At 49.8% G+C, this 16,256-nt stretch overlaps 6 protein-coding genes across 6 annotated transcripts; 2 read left to right on the top strand and 4 right to left on the bottom strand.

Annotated features, from left to right (window-relative positions):
• Positions 1-179: 179 nt before the first annotated feature.
• On the top strand, positions 180-2,531 carry ASPBRDRAFT_200381 (uncharacterized protein; the record flags this gene model as incomplete). The annotated part of the gene is made up of 3 exons (XM_067621429.1): positions 180-239; positions 298-1,293; positions 1,356-2,531. The coding sequence occupies 3 exons, from the start codon at positions 180-182 to the stop codon at positions 2,529-2,531; spliced, it is 2,232 nt and encodes a 743-aa protein (XP_067474467.1).
• A 903-nt stretch (positions 2,532-3,434) lies between these two features.
• Positions 3,435-4,325, bottom strand: ASPBRDRAFT_200380 (uncharacterized protein; the record flags this gene model as incomplete). The annotated part of the gene is made up of 3 exons (XM_067621428.1): positions 3,435-3,729; positions 3,796-4,184; positions 4,245-4,325. The coding sequence occupies 3 exons, from the start codon at positions 4,323-4,325 to the stop codon at positions 3,435-3,437; spliced, it is 765 nt and encodes a 254-aa protein (XP_067474466.1).
• A 790-nt stretch (positions 4,326-5,115) lies between these two features.
• ASPBRDRAFT_136432 (lytic polysaccharide monooxygenase auxiliary activity family 9 protein) lies at positions 5,116-6,438 on the bottom strand (the record flags this gene model as incomplete). The annotated part of the gene is made up of 2 exons (XM_067618789.1): positions 5,116-5,416; positions 5,543-6,438. 2 exons carry the CDS (start codon positions 6,436-6,438, stop codon positions 5,116-5,118), a joined length of 1,197 nt encoding a protein of 398 aa, XP_067474465.1.
• A 1,043-nt stretch (positions 6,439-7,481) lies between these two features.
• On the bottom strand, positions 7,482-9,172 carry ASPBRDRAFT_136472 (FMN-dependent alpha-hydroxy acid dehydrogenase; the record flags this gene model as incomplete). The annotated part of the gene is made up of 4 exons (XM_067618796.1): positions 7,482-7,657; positions 7,736-8,405; positions 8,471-8,976; positions 9,040-9,172. The coding sequence occupies 4 exons, from the start codon at positions 9,170-9,172 to the stop codon at positions 7,482-7,484; spliced, it is 1,485 nt and encodes a 494-aa protein (XP_067474464.1).
• A 649-nt stretch (positions 9,173-9,821) lies between these two features.
• ASPBRDRAFT_48265 (putative protein kinase) lies at positions 9,822-12,756 on the bottom strand. Its single transcript, XM_067626053.1, has 2 exons — positions 9,958-12,756; positions 9,822-9,906 (listed from the first exon to the last, which is right to left on the bottom strand). The coding sequence occupies exon 1, from the start codon at positions 12,333-12,335 to the stop codon at positions 10,011-10,013; it is 2,325 nt and encodes a 774-aa protein (XP_067474463.1). The 5' UTR covers positions 12,336-12,756; the 3' UTR covers positions 9,822-9,906; positions 9,958-10,010.
• Positions 12,757-13,761: 1,005 nt separating this feature from the next.
• ASPBRDRAFT_187326 (deoxyribodipyrimidine photo-lyase PHR1) lies at positions 13,762-16,007 on the top strand. Its single transcript, XM_067620093.1, has 2 exons — positions 13,762-15,120; positions 15,181-16,007. The coding sequence occupies exons 1-2, from the start codon at positions 13,805-13,807 to the stop codon at positions 15,722-15,724; spliced, it is 1,860 nt and encodes a 619-aa protein (XP_067474462.1). The 5' UTR covers positions 13,762-13,804; the 3' UTR covers positions 15,725-16,007.
• The last annotated feature ends 249 nt before the right edge of the window (positions 16,008-16,256 follow it).

Below are 16,256 nucleotides of genomic sequence, written 5' to 3'. Positions count from 1 at the left end.
TCACGTGTTTCTCAGGAGTTTAGTTTACAGCTAACTCGGCGTTTAAAACGCCGAGTCAACACCAACCTGCGAGTCAATCAAGCAATGAAAATTGATTGGTATATCCTCCATTTGAGGCAGCATCGTCAAAGACTGCACACAGTGTAGAGATCTCTTACCTCCGCATAAATCCCGCTCTAATGCACTCTCGCCGAGGAACCCGCAAGGCGTGTGCTTTTTGTCACGAGCGGAAAATCAAGGTCAGAGCTTCAATCGGGGTCAAATCCACTCGGCGCTGATGTATTGCTCACACACTAGTGTGATGGAGCTACACCAAGCTGTCGGAACTGTTTGCGAGCACAAACTCCCTGTCGACCGCATGAGAGGCGCCGCCGGTTCAGTGGTCGCCCAGCGGCGCTCAGTCCAAGCCAGCCTCCCTCGGACGCACCGCCGGGGACTGTTGAGAGACTTGCATGGTTAGAGGGCGAACTGCTACGGGTTTTGAACCTTGATGTTCGCCAGGTCAGCACTGGAACAGCACTCGACACTCTTCCGCATTGTCAACATCTTCTACTCGGTCAGGGTGCACCTCATAAGACTGTTGACTCTGTACAAAATGCGGTTGCGCGGCCTTCGATAGCACAAAATGAGGGAGACTCATCAACTGATCTTGATCCGGATATTCCTCTTCTGGCATTCAATGCTACCGGTGAAGCTCGGTATTTGGGAGCATCGAGTGGCTCCATATTCGCCAGGTTTATTGCAAACACTGCCCAGTCCATATTACCTCAGGGTCCCACTGGACCATGCCTTCATCGACGTATGGACGAATCTTCGACCCTCCATCGCGCCGTCGTCCCCTTTCATTCCGCAAATTGGAGGACATCAGCAACATTTGCTTTCCTGTTACGGTGCTACCTAAAGTGGGTACACAGCTGCTACCCTCTGTTTCTGTCTCAGGATATTGCGGTACTCGAGTCCATGTGCAATTCAAGTAGAGCCCCACCAGAAACTGGGGACATGACTACTATTCTGTATCTGGTCTTATCGATAGGTGCTATTCATGCCGAACAACGACACCTCCTCGATCACTTCCAGGCAGATAGAAGTCTCCAGGAATATCAGAATGATGCGAAGCATCACAACATTACATCCGAGGCATTATATCGAAAGGCCGTTGAACTGCTTGCGTCGGAACCGTCGAAACTAGTTCCTCGTATATCCTTGATACAGATACTTGATCTGATATCAATTTATGCCTCCCATCGCCCGTCTGACAATGAACAATGGCACATTGCGGGAATGGCTATGCGTGTATGTTTCCCCCCTTCCCTTCGAGTAAAGCTTGAGGAACCGCAACTGATGGAAATTCAAAGATCGCAATAGAACTGGGACTACATCGACATAACCATCGCTGGAAGTTCACGGCGGATGAGATTGAACTTCGGCGTCGAGTGTTCTGGACGACCTATGTCATCGAAATCACACTGGCTTTTAATCTAGGCCGGCCCAAAAGTATTTCTTACGAAGATGCAGATGCACCGTTGCCTAGCAACTCAGAGGAGGAAGGAGCGACAGCAATGGCTATTCATCATATCAAACACCGTCAAATACAAGATCAAATGCTGTCCTTCGTATATCGGAGCAGCAGATCGCACAATACAAGCCCAATCTCACCGGACACGAACAGATCCACCTCCATGGTCGAGAGCCTCCAGCAAAAGCTGGACGACTGGCACCAGGAGTTACATAACTTATATAATGACCAGTCCAACCACTCACCCTACCCAGTGGAGTACTGGGATCGACTCTATTATTCAACATCTGCCGTGCTGTCTCGACCTACCCCTCTCATTCCCCAACCGGGACCTAAACTCCAGCAAAGGTGTTTTCTGTCATCGTGCGAGGTTATTGAGATCCACGAAAAACTCATTCGAAACTACCGACTTCCCTACTCCTGGATGTTACTTCAAGGCCTGGTTTTCTCGGCCATCTCCATGATTGTCACAGCTAGAACAGCCTCCAGTGTGTTATCGAGGGAGCTTGGAATAGATTCTTTCTTGGATATATTGACCAGATGTGTGCGCAAATTCCACATTGTTCTAGCCGTGATGAGAGAGAGATGGACCAGTCTTGCAATGAGACGTCTCGAAGACCTGCTTGACAGGTTATGCCAGGACACCCTGAAACATACCATCAACATCCTGGTGAAACAGCCGTCAGCCCATCTTGAGCCCCGGTCTGAGAACCTACTACGACCTTCAGCCTTTCCGCCTACAGGGGAAGGTGAATTGGCAGGTACTAGCGGTCAACATAACTACCACCACCTTCCTTCCAACGAATACAGTCTTCCATCAACTGAGATTACTGGCGATCGGGCATATCATGCTACCAATACGAACGATCAATATTACCCAACCATTACTTCAGAGATCACGGAACAACAGGATATTGGGGAAGAAGAAGGGTGGAGAATTTTTGATAACCTGTTCGGCACCGACGAGCTGAGGTTTTTCTTCGATGTCTTCCCAGTAGATCCTTTCACCATATGATGCAAGATCAAGTGGCACTTCCCCTGATCTTTAATTCGACTAGAATCTGGGATTCAAGAGAACGTCAATCAAGATCCTGCTCGGTTTAAATTATATGCTCTCGTCACTTGATCCCGAATTTGAGCGAGTCCTAATTGTTTAGACTCGTTGATTGTATCACATACACCTCTTGACCCAGTCTGGGTAAGTTAGTATCATGGATTCAACTGCCAGCACCCACTAGATACATCATCTGGATATTGGGGTTGGTGTAGGCCACAACGATATGTTTAACTTAACGTGCCAGGTCGTCTCTACTGTATAAGAAACATATAGGATGGGTTTCAGGCCCCTGGATATTACATCTAGAACAAAAAGTATGTAATAGAGAAGATCTGATCTTAAGCTTAACTGGAAGTTGAGTTTGGGTTAGTACTACTGCCGGGATAGTTTCGTTGTCGAATCTGTTAGAGGTGTGGAGGGAGAGGGCTGTGGCGGATTACGCTGTTAGGAAGGACGTTAATCCGGTTGGAGCATTAGGGAGATGTAGTACTGTACTGGGGAGAGATTGGATTAATGCCTCAGTAAGAACCAAGAAGCCAAGGAGCTACAAAGTTAAGGAGTCTAACTTTGGACACCTGAGGACCAATCAGTCTTGTTTTGGTAAAGAGAATATGTAGGGTTATGTGACGGCTAAGGACTAAAGGGGCAGATTAAAGGGAGCTATTTGTAGCCTCCCGTTAGCTGTTATAAAGTATACGAAGGATCAAGTTGATTGGAAATTAACTTGTTCTTCTCGCTGTATATATAGTCGTATTATTCCCTTCTAATTAAAAGAATAATAAACCCTCCTCTGAATTATAACAACTGCCACTTTGTACAATTTTTTTTTTCAGGAGCCACAACGCTCCCATCGCTCTTTTATTAAAACGCGGATTCCCATATTGTGTTGTCCGAAGGCCAAAGCTCCGGAGGTGTCATTGCTGTGAGCATAGGGTAGAGCTCCGTGATTACAGAGTCGACGGCAACTCGGAAGTAGCCTGGATAGGCTCCATCTGCGAGTGGACTCTTATTGGCATGATCGAATGACAAGTCCAATGCATATACCCACGGCTTGTCGGATGTTATAGAATCCATAGCAGCTGAGTCGACAACTAGGCACATACCAGTATCAAGTCCCTCAGGGATACTTTCAGTCTCTTGGTACTCAGAGTATTCCCTATAAGGATTATTAGTACATCGGTCAACATTTGGAAACACTCGCAGAATAGAGATAGGGTCTTACTGTAAAATCTGCCCATAAGTAGCACCAGCAATATCCTCATCTTCATAGTTGAGTAAGAGGCATTTGTCTTCAATTTTCTTCCCCCCACTAGCACTCGCCATCGAGGCGTCAATAATGCGCTGGAACTCTTTCTGCCACTGCTCCCAGCGTCCTTCGTCTGAGTAATCGGTCCGAAACACGATAAATCCAAATTCGTCAAATCCTCCTCTTTCTACTACCTCCACCACTGGATCGTCGTTCTTTTCAAAAAGCGGTACCCCGGGAGCAGGTGGCAGGCCGCGCTCTGCGCGAACTTTTCGTCGGTGTTCGTTATGGATTGCACGGCCGATGACTTGTCGGACTGGAACATTTTCGAAGGGAATTAAACTTTCGTCAATCTCATGGAGTCTCTACATGATCGAGATAATTAGGGATCTAGATCAATTACTTTATATAGAATAATTACTTACTTCCTCTGGTATTTGGCGTAGATCATCGACTGTTGCTGTTTGAAGTCGCTCCAGGGTCCATCCTGGCGGTAGGTAAGACATTTGAAGTGCCTTTATGCTGGAAAATGGGAGACCTTGAAATCGCAAAGGAGATGTTCTGAGTGTAGAAACGCCGTCTTAAGGAGGGTGGGGTATGAGAAAGGGTTGTCAAAGCGTAAAGAAAAGTCACTCCGAATGCCCCATGTATGTATTCAATGTTGACTGATAAGTGGCCACCAGTTGACGGGTTTAAAACGGACACCTGGGCACGCACGTGTAAGAGGCGAAGGAGGTCGAAGAAAAGAAGAGAGAGAAAGGAAAACGTTGGAAACCTGATGGGGAGCATCCCCGTGGTAGGCCGTAGCCTGTACGGAGTACCCGTAGACGACTGTAACAGCGAAACGTCAAGCGTATAATACAGAGGCGTTCAATGAATGGATCCATCCATCTGACACAGCAAGTTTTACCGCGTTTTATTCTGCCGTGTTTTCCGCCAGAAGAAAACAATGAATAGTATACTAGCCCTTATTTTCCAGCCACCATTCTAAGTCCTGTTGCGTGGGGGTGTGTTAGATTACGTATCATGATATTGATGAGTGTTTCTCAGGCGAATATGATAATCATGTTTATATTGGCGTGTTGTAGCGCCTGCCAAAATAACCTTGGAAGCTTAGCCTGATATATTGGAAGCGTAATCTAAGCGGGTGTTCATTGACCCAATGTCTTTCATTGCCATAGCTCCTACTTTTCAGAGCTGGTAAAGGTAAGGTACATATACACATGAAGAGAAAGACGATGCAGGTCCCGTATGCCACAGATCCCTAGCACAATTGTACCTAGTAATCTGCATCTCTTACAAGCGACGACGACGCATAGCGCTAATACCGCGACGCTTCGAAGCAGCAGTGATGGTCAACGTCTCCGAGATGCCCGGAGTGCACTCAGTGCCGGCAGCCATGCTCTGGGACGCATCCCACTCGCCGTTGACACAGCGCTGGAATGCCGTGCCGCCGTTGCAGTACCAGTAGTCTTCCTGGCTGCAAGAGCCGCTCAAGACGCCCGAGGTAGTCGAAGCCGCGGAGCTAGAGGCAGCACTGGGAGTGGAGCTGGTAGGGGTAGAGGTCGAGTCGGAGGAGCTGGGGACGTCGTCGGTGCTGTCGGATCCCATGCCAGGCTGGGTCTGACCGAATTGGCCGCCGGCCGTTGCGCCATTACCAGGCTGGTTGTTGGTGCTACCAGAGCTACCAACACTGGAGGAGCTTCCGGAGCTGGCAGTGGACTGAGGACGAGAAGATGTGACCATGGTCGTCGGGGATCCAGCATAAGACGCGGCAGCGGAGGTCACAACAGCGGCTTCGGTGGTCGAGGCACTGGTTGCTGCAGCCGTGGTGGCCGCAGCAGTGGTGGTCGCAGCAGCAGCGGTTGCAGTGCTGCCAGCAGTGTAAAGAGCCGGGCCAGGGATAGTGTAACTGCTGATGCTTTGCCAGATGTCGACGTAAATGCCGGGGTCGGTGTCCTTGTACAGGGCAGTTCCAAGGGTTCCGCTCGGGGTGGCAGTACCGCTTCCAGTGACGTTCAGGTTGATACACTGGGGGTAGTTCTGGGCGCCATCCAAGTCCTCAGCACCGTGCAGGGCGATAATTTCATGACGAAGAACGTAGTTTCCTGCCTCGATATCAGACGGAATGGTGATGCTCCGGGTGTAGTTGTTGTCGATGAGTTGGTCCGTAGCCCAGGTACCGGGGATCTCAGAATCATCGATCAAGCCACCGGCGTCGATCTTGAAGAATTGCAGGGCAGTCTTATCGACGTCGGAGCAGGAGCCGTTGCAGTTGGCCAGGTAGGTAATCACTGGGCCATGGTGGTCGTCCGGCCAAGTGTTCCAGGTCATCTTGACGGTTCCACCTGGTGCAACCGGAGCAGCAAGCGCACCAGGCGCGGAGCCACGATGGCAGACAATGTTGGAGCTCTCGTATTGAGTGGGAGAGACATAGCCATCATCCGTGGCGTTCGTGGACCAGGCAATCAGCTCCGGGGGATCAGACTCGTAGTAGTAGGTGTCAACGAGGTAACCGCCGTAAGTAGTGCCGTCCACCTCGATACTTGACACATAGCCATGTCCGGCCACGAGGGAAGCTGAGGCCAGCAGGACTCCCGCAATCTTGGAAAGAGGCATTTTATGTGTATTCACGCACAGCGGAATTCCTAAAGAGTGATAAAAGAATGGAAGAACTTCAATCAATGAAGTTCGCAAAGGGAAATGAGTGAAAGACTGATGAGTCGGAAGAGAATGATCTGCTTGCAGAGAAGACTTATTTCGAGGACGGTTCATCCTATTTAACATTTCTCGGATGATCGGCTCTGCCAAATTTATTGGATACTGATCAAGCTACGCGAAGCTTCCGTCATCTCCAGATCAGTTCCAGTTTGATGAAAGGATCTATGGTCGACGCAGCTCAATGGCTTGCTCGGGATTAGCTGTTTCAGAAGTCATGGAGGCTGCAGATTGGCAGTATCACGGAGAATCACGCATTCGTCGATCGAGTCGACATCCGTTCAAGGCGGATCCAACACACGAGCTCAGAATGACGAGAAAGCTCGACTGATCGAATAGCTGAGATGTCGTTGGGCTGTTGAAGTGAAATGCCGGAGATAAATTGAGGGTTGGCGGCGGGTAGAAACACGCCAGCGGCTAAGCGAGATGACAGGAAGTCGATGATCCCAATAACGGGCCCATCTCCACCGGTTCTCCCGATCTCCAGTCGTCTCTCTCCTCGCGTTTCGAGTCAGTTGTGGGGAGTGGCGCTACGAACCTGGAGAGAATACATAAAGCTTCATAAATGGTGCTCGCTAGGTGTAGGCCATTTTTTGCGATGGGTTAGACTTCATCCGGCACTTGATTAATTGCCGATATGCCAAGCATTCCGGCTATCACCTATCACTTTAACGAAAGATGCGAAGGCAAATAATCTTGTCAGAATTTCATTAGTACCCTTATGCCAGTGCCACTTGAACTAGTGCCATTGTTTGGCGATCTCGTACCAATAACACAATGGCACTCATGAGGTCTTGAGATCTTCGAAGCGAGCTACCCATTTAAGATATTGATGTCCGTAGCTAGTGATTGGGATATCCAGCGGTTGACTATCTAGGCTGCATGTATGTGTTCCTGAACTTATCAATGGGTCTAAGGCCTTATACTAAACGATCATCTTGGTATCATAGCTTAGGTCCAATTGGACGTCGTCCTTTAGCTACCATCCGCGCATACGGATGAGTGGCGGAGCTGGGGACCAGGTGATCTATATCGCCAGTGTTGACTAGATGGGCCCCAGCTTCATCAATACTGGTTATTCCGACATTGCGCATGGCGGTCTCTAGCTCGTCTCTCATAACTGTTGGTGGATATTGTTAGCCCAAAAGATCAAAAGTGTCCCTGTGTGTGCAAAAGAACGAATGAAAAGCCCACTTACTGTCAATCAGATGTTCCACACCCTCCTGACCGTAATTAGCTGCAAAGAGCATACTGCGTCCCATTCCAACCGCTGTTGCACCCAGACACACTGCTTTAAGAATGTCGGTTCCCCGCCGGATACCACTATCGACATAGATCTCCATCCGGTCGAAGATCTCCGGGCACCGCTTGTGCAGTTCCAATAGAGTGACAATGGAAGGTGGGCTAGTATCGAGATTCCGCCCACCGTGATTGCTCAAGAGAATGCCATCGAGTCCAGCTTCCATAGCAAGGATCGCATCATCAGCCGACATGACACCTTTCAGGCATACTGGCAAATGTGTATGCTGTCGCACCCACACCAGATCCTCCCAGGTCAGTCCGGGATCAATGAATCCTGCCATCACTCGTCCCAGGCCGCCGCCTTTCTTGTCGTTCTTTGCTTTGGATGGCGCCATCGGGACTGATAGCGTTTCGTCGGCTTTTACGCGCTCATCTGCCTCGCGCTTCCCGGGCCAGGCAGCATCAACCGTTACGAATATAGCTTTGATATTGGGGTTGGCGGAGCATTGGCGAAGGAGGGCAGCGGACTTTGCACGGTCGCGGTTCACGTACAGCTGAAAGAACATATTCACCGAAGGTGCAGCACTGCGCAGTTCTTCAAGAGGATAGGAAGAATTATTAGAGACCTGTAGAAGCAATCAGAACGGAAGCAATGATAGAAACATTCAGAGGCGACAAATGGCGAGCATACCCCCTGGAAAATGCCTTTATTCGCACACGCCCTCGCAATTGCCAACTCGCCATCCGGATGGATGAGCTTCGCCATTGCTGCCGGGCTAACGAAGAGGGGAAGATCGGTATCGACATTAAGCAGCTTGGTCTTCGTGTCGACTGATCGCACATTCCTCAAGACCCTCGGTCGCAGCCATATGCGGTCAAAGCAGGATTTGTTCGCATCCCTCGTAATCAGATCTGTTGCAGCACTGGAATAGAAGGCCCATGTTTTCTTGCTAGCAGTTTTCGATGCTACCACTTCGAAATCATGGGAGTTGATCAAAGTGTGGAGCGGTGGTTTCTCATTCTCGAGGAGTAGGGGTGGATTCTCAGTGGGCGGCTGCTTCACCCAGTCATCGCTAATTGTCGTTTCATCCAACACCCCCATATTTCGCTCCGGTGATAGCTGTGTTTTGATGACACTGGGAGCATGGACTTCAGAGTATGCTTTGGTGGCATCGCGTCCGGCATACTTTAGGATGACTTGAGGGAACGTGTCAGTCCTCACTTCTCATTATTCGCAGCTTTAGTGCTGGGGGCGCTCACTTGATGATCCGCCCGGATGTTCTTCCAAGAAATCCGTCACATCCCATACCTGATTGTCGACGACAATCCAACAATCGTCGGGCGTTTTGTGCTGAGAGATCTGCTGCGCAGATAACTGCCTCTCCCTTGTCATCTTGTCCTACCGAGTTATCTTATAGAATCCGCAATTGTTCCGATATACCTGCAGAGTCTCACCACTTAAACAATGGAGGTCAATGGGAAAGAGAAATCCCTAGTTATAGTGGAATCTCGTACACAAGGAAGGCACACGCAAGGGATCGAATGGGTGGAGGTCTGGAATCCGCTGAGATTTATATGCTCGTTGTATGGACGGGGAGAGGCCGCGGTCGGGGAACTGATCGCCCGCGTGCTTCGGCATATCATCGTTGCGGGGTGACGCAGTAGCCGCATCGCAGTCATTCAGTAGTATTCTTTATGCTTGGTTGATTGCGGTGAGCATACACCAACAATGTGTGATAACTTACCATCCCTCACTCTGTTTCTCTGTTGGCTTGAGAGACGATTGTTTTTCTCACGACAATGCATCCTAGAACATACAGTGATTGATGATTGTAGAAGTGATGGGATCAGCTCGGTTCGCAACCCCGCGAGTTGACGGTGTGGAGATTTGGAGACGCGGTTCGGGGCTCGTCGGAGCATCGCCGAGGCCCTCTCAGTTGTGGCGGTCGGGGAGTTCGCCGCTTGTCTACTCTGTAGCTTCACAACATTCAATAACTGGTGTCACAACAACATGCAGGGAATATGCTATCTATTTATTTCGGTACAACTTCAAGTTCGCCTCTAGATAATGTACATGATCCCCTTTTCCTTGCTCACACTGATCGACACTCAATTTCCTGATCTCCAGTATGTTGTTGAACTTTGTACGTCGCCAACGCCAACTAATCCAGTGACCAGTTCGCTATGTGAACCAAATTCATCTGTCGGAGATCATGCTGCAGACCATTACGCTAGTCTAAGCTCTGCACATGGGAAAGAAGCTCCTCCAAATACTGCTTGATCTGCGGTGAGCGCCAGCGCTGCTGCGGATCAGGCTCTAACATGCCCCGTATGCACGTCATCAGATGGTCGGCTACCAGCGTTCCATCGGCAAGGGTCATGGAACCCATGTGAAGCTTCTGTGAGAAGTCATCTGGGAAGATAGTTGCGGTTGAGGTTTGTCCCAAGGGTCCTCGAGTGAGCCCGGTGAGGACGAGTTGGCGCTCCATCTTTGTATTGAGTGGATACACCAGTTCAAACAGAATGACACCCAGCGCGTATACGTCGAGGGTCTCGTCAATGACATACACAGACGCGGGTCTGTCATGTTGAACTGCGCGTTCACCCATGCCTGCCTTGCTGGCGTGGTAAGGTGGTCGGTAAAATTCGGTTCCGACGACGGTGTGGATCTCTGCGTTGTGTGGCCGTGTGGACGAACCCTCTGGATGACAGTCATTGATGTGCGAGATGTCTGCGACAAGCCCGAAGTCACCAATACGAGGATGACAGTATCTATAGATTGGTCCATGTGCCTTTGCGCAGGGAGGACACCCGTCCAGTTGCTTCTTGTCCGGGGCGCACAGGAAGATGTTAGCTGGCTTCAAATCGCGGTGCACAATGTCCTTGGAATGAAGATAATCAACGCCAGAGATTATGTCCAACATGAGCTTTAAAGAAGGCACCAGGTGGTAGCAGTGGCGTCGTGGAAGCGTTTTGTCATGCTCCGTGTTTGCGCTTGCTTGTGGGTTGAGGTAGGAGCTCAGCGAAATGGGGTGTAATGACATTTGTATATGTAGAACGACGGCGGGAAGCTGAGCTGGACTTCGGTACTTCCGCTGAATTTGCAGTTTGGAAGGATCTTCGCTGAGACCATCCGTGAAAATATCATCGTCGGTCCCACCGAAGGTAGATAGAGGGTCTTGTGAGCTGAGGCTGAAGTTACGCGGAATAGTCTCTACTTCGTCATCTTCCCCGATGGCATGTGCAGAGCTTGCCTTCGAAGTGTGGGTACCCACACTGGCGTGGCTCTGGCGGCGATGATATGTAGTAGAAGTCTTTGACTCATGATCCAATGATAGTGACTGATGTGATACAGCCGAAGTTTCCGACTGCTCGAAAACGATCCCAAAGCTTTGGCTATCGGTCATTCCCCGGCTAGAGGTGCGGCTTTCCATCTGTGCAGATTCGATATCGTCAGACTGTTCGTGCAGAGAAGCAGCGTAACCGGAAACGTGGCACTGTTCCACCCAGGCGCCATAATATCGAACGACATTGGTATGCTCGAGTCGAGCGAGGGTCCGAATTTCCTTCATGATCTTTTCCAGCTGATTCTGGCTGCCAGCCTGTAGCTGCTGAAGCCGGCGATGACTGAGGGGGATTTTCTTTATTGCATAGTCCTGGTCGTCTATATGGTTTTTGACGTGATATACTTCGCCAAATGACCCACGGCCCAGGATTTTGACCTCGGAAAACTCCATGACATACCGCGACAGATGACTGCTTGGGGGTTGCGACTTGGGCTGAAATAGAGGCAAGCCGACAGGCGAGCTTGCTGGAAGACGCATCGGCGAATTGAGCAAGGCTGCGAGGTCAAATGGAAAGGTTTGCGAGGCATTGACGTTTTCGTGGCTAGTTAGTCTCTTTTGGCCGCCCGGCAGTCCAGCACCACCATGTCCGGCCTGCACCATGTTTAGGTTCGTATTGACGGGCCAGAGCTGTAGAGCCTTAGAATGCTCGGGGCTCGGGGCTGCACCGGATGCTGCAGTGATTCCGGATTGCTGTCCGCCGGCATCGTTGATCTTGAGTCTGTCTAGCATAGACACGCCCAGCATATCAAGGTTGTCGCGATAATATTGCCGTGTTGCTCCCCATTCATCTCCCTCAATGCCCTGAGACAATGCTCCTACCGAGGAAAGGAATGCGGACTTGTGCGTGTACAACTGGTTCCCAAGATATCGCACTTCGGGCGAATCACGCGTGTACCGTCCATTGGAGCCTGCCTGCTTGTTTAGGATGTCTGCCGCCCGGCTAAGACAGTAGAACTCGAGAAGAGCAGCTGTCATCATGTTTGAATGACCTCTCGTATCACCCTCCAGCACAGTGCCGGTATCAGCATGGTCTTGATGGGCATTGTCCGGCAAGAGACGAGATTCATCGACATCACTCTTCTCATCCTTCTGGTTACCTCTGGCGGGCACGTAGTTTTCCGTAGAAATATCTTGTTTACTTTCGTCCGAGGACGTGTCCGAAGACGACTCTGAGGACGATGCCTCGCCAGGAGACCTGAACATTGACATGGCAGGTACAACGACTGTGAATGATATCCCTCGGAGATAACGTTTGGAGTATTCGGAGATAACGATCGGAGTTAATGCCAGAACAGGCTCATGCAGAAGAGGAATAGCGCAGCCATCTACGTGCTAGCATTCACAGTGCAACCAGAAGCAAGAAAATTGCTGGGCTGGATGCAAATATCGTCCAGTGTTTGCACCTCCAAACACGGTTGCTGGACATACAGTGATGAATGTATTCACTGGCTTGTTAACACCAGTTGAGCAGAGGGTGCAAGGCAAGAAGATGCCACGGGAGCTTTTTCAATTTGGTTGACGTGGTCCGCTTTGGAGGGGATAGCTTAAAGTTCCTCATTCAGCCTCTTTCCATCAGATTCCAAAGCGCCATGCCATTGGCAGGGCGTGCATCAGGGGCAGCACAGCCTGAGCATTTGTGAATTGTACAGTGGATATCAAATAAGGAGTGCAAAGTTGCACTAGCTGGTTAGATCGCTCACAATCACAAATGACTCGTTATGTGCTGTTCAGATGAGCTGCTCCTAATGTTTGGATAAATTCTTCGTTCTGCCGCACTAGGCGGGGGGCGCACGGAAACTTCATCGAGTCACAACACTTGCTGCCTGACGGCCTCAGGCAATAGGCTTACACTTTTGCTTGCCTATTCGGGTAGTCTCGCAGATTACGGTATGCTCCGCATACTTCTGTGCCTTTCTTCAATACTACTGATCTAACCGAGGATACATGGCGCTGCTGATCGCCATATATGTTTCCAAAGCGGGCTAAAGCGTCTTTATTGTCGCTGGGAAAGGTCTATACTACTCTTGTCCATTCATGTTTTTGGATTCTCGTTAGAAAGATACCTACCCCTGAATCGGTAGAAGATTCCACGCACATACAATGTCCAGCCGGCGTACCCCTTTCCTCCAGAACCATGCTCGGTCTAATACTATTATCGCCGTTATAGCTGTACATGGGGCAATAGCTTCAGTTGCTGTCCGGTTGACAAACACTCCCACTTCAAGACGAGCCAGCTTTTGCCATAGTGAATAGCCAATCCAGACTTTGCGTATCTATTCCTGCCGTGTTGAGTGCTGGATGATACACCAATGTGTGCTAACCTGCTTGCTTGCTTGGGCAACCCATTAATCAAACAGCATGATGCATAATTGCCCCTGTCGACGAGGATTATAGCTGACAATGGTGTAGCCATGTCTCACCAACGGCCCTGTACATCAAAGTCCAAGTCTACTAAATTTTCTTGCAGAAATAGGTAAAGGTCAAAGGTAACCGACAACGATCGAAGCAACGTTGAGCGAGTTCTAGAACAGATACTGGCGCAGGGGTGTTGTTCGGTTGAGATAACCTCCGGGTATTGACGTCAGCGTCCCTGGCGCGGTCCAGATCCTCGATCGATCTGACCCCAGAGCTCTACGAAACCCAGCCTTTCCCAATGCCCTTGGAAAATCAATCGCGGTATGATTTTTTGGTGTCTGCGCCTCCGGCCACCTGTCAACACCCAACAAGTCCTCATCTACAGGATATCATCTCTTCGACGCGCCTTCATAAAACCAGTTTGCATCATGCCACCGCAAAAGCGCAAAGCATCAAAGAGTTCTGCCACCAATGGTGCCTCGTCGCACACCAATAAACGCGAAAAGCCTGATCTTACGCGTCCACATCCCCATGCCCAAGACACAGAAAACTTTGGTATCGTCCTGCGCGAATTCTATCCCCCTGAGATGTGCAACGAACGGTGCCACGCCTACAATAATGGAACGCTGGAGCGACCCATTGAATCCCTACAGAAGGCATACGAAGATACAATAGATGAACGTCGGGAAATTCGGCCCAATGCAGCCGTCGTCCACTGGTTCAAATCTGATCTTCGATTACATGACAACCGCGGCCTACAAATGGCATATCAGGTTGCGCGAGAACACAAGCTCCCGCTCATCGGGCTGTATATCCTCTCTCCAGAAGACCTGACGGCTCATTTAGCTAGTGCTCCACGTGTGGATCTGACTTTGCGGACACTTAAATTGTTACAGCGAGACTTGAATGAGCTAGACATTCCATTGTATATGGAGACACAAGAGAAGCGAAAGAATATCCCTCAAAGGATTATAGATCTGTGCCAAGAATGGGGCGCGACTCACCTCTTTGCAGATCTAGAGTACGAAGTCGACGAACTTCGCCGCGAGGCGAAAATAGTACGACTTTGCGCGAAGAACGGCATAAGATTTGAAGCAGCACATGATACATGCGTTGTCACCCCGGGCAAGCTAGTCAGCCAACAGGGTAAACAGTATGCAGTTTATAGTCCGTGGTTTCGCGCCTGGTGTGCCTTTCTCAATGAGAACCCGGAATATCTTGAGGTCGCGGATGAGCCAGGATCGAACCCCGGCGACGCACGCAAGCTCTTCAAGACCCTCTTTGACTGCGAGGTACCTGTTGCACCAGCGAACAAGCGGCTCTCTGAGGAGGAGAAGACAAGATTCAAAGATCTGTATCCGGAGGGCGAGCATGAGGCACTCCGAAGGCTGGAGGCATTCCTGGAGGAGAAAGCCAACGACTACGATGACTTGCGAAACACACTCGCGGGCCGGAATACATCCGTGCTAAGTCCCTACTTCGCATCGGGGACACTTAGTGCACGAACAGCTGTTTTCCAGGCCCGCAAGAAGAACAAAGGCCAGTTAAATAGAAACCCCACCGGATATACGTCGTGGATTAGCGAAGTTGCCTGGCGAGATTTCTATAAGCATGTCCTGGTCCATTGGCCATTTATATGGTTCGTTCTCTCCGTTCTGGCCGGCTATCTGTGTAGAAAAACTGACCAACTATTGTACAGTATGAATAAGTGCTTCAAACCGGAATTCACAAATATAGAGTGGTCGTATAACAAGGATCACTTCAACGCCTGGTGCGAGGGCAAAACTGGCTATCCGATCGTCGACGCAGCCATGCGCCAAATGAAGCACGCCGCTTGGATGCACAACCGCACGCGCATGGTCGTCTCATCATTCCTCTCCAAGGATCTTCTGATAGATTGGCGTCGAGGGGAGCGGTACTTCATGGAACATTTGATAGACGGCGACTTCGCCTCGAACCACGGCGGGTGGGGATTCGGTTCCAGTACAGGGGTTGATCCCCAGCCATACTTTCGGATCTTCAATCCTCTGCGCCAGAGTGAAAGGTTTGATCCAGAAGGCGAGTATATCCGTTATTGGGTGCCGGAACTACGTGCAGTTGAGGGCGCGGCAATCCATGATCCGTATGGCCGAGGAGCGGGGGATGTTGCTGAGAAGAATGGCTATCCAAGGCCGATGGTGGATCATTCTGAAAGTCGAGATCGTGCATTAGAGAACTATAAAAAGGCTGCCCAGGGTCACTGAGAACCTGTTCATGGCATGCAAGAAGGAGTCCGCCGGAATATTTTCCAGTGCCATAATTGTTAATGGATAGTGTTTGGTCTCGAACACGATATATATAACATACCGTGTCTCCTGTACATCGACAGTATATTTCAGCTGTTATCTCTCGCAGCCTCTAATATTGGGGAATATAGCATACTATCCTTGTTGTGGTTTTTTGATGATGCTTTTTTCTAATTAAGTCTTCCCCCTATATATCTTCAAAAAAAAAAAAAAAAGTTCTCGGAGCCGGATCCTGGGCCCGAGTATGGCAAACATCCTTTCTCGCTGTAGAGGCCTCAATCTTACTCGTACCATTGCTCGATAATAATGTACATTTCAAGCCAATGATCGGCCTGTAAGAGCTCATAGTAGCTTCTGACTATTGCGGACTGGGATTTTCGGACTTTGTTGGACCTGCTTGCTTGGTCTCAAGCAGGGGTAATGGAGTGCGTGTCTACATGTATCTCGAGTAGGATCCTAAACAGTGAGCCGTTGAAAGGATTGACCCACA

This window comes from Aspergillus brasiliensis, assembly GCF_001889945.1.
Source record: "Aspergillus brasiliensis CBS 101740 unplaced genomic scaffold ASPBRscaffold_17, whole genome shotgun sequence".
Classification (NCBI taxonomy): Eukaryota; Fungi; Ascomycota; class Eurotiomycetes; order Eurotiales; family Aspergillaceae; genus Aspergillus; species Aspergillus brasiliensis.
The sequence above is the reverse complement of the archived record's forward strand: the minus strand, read 5'-3'. Positions and strand labels throughout refer to the sequence as shown.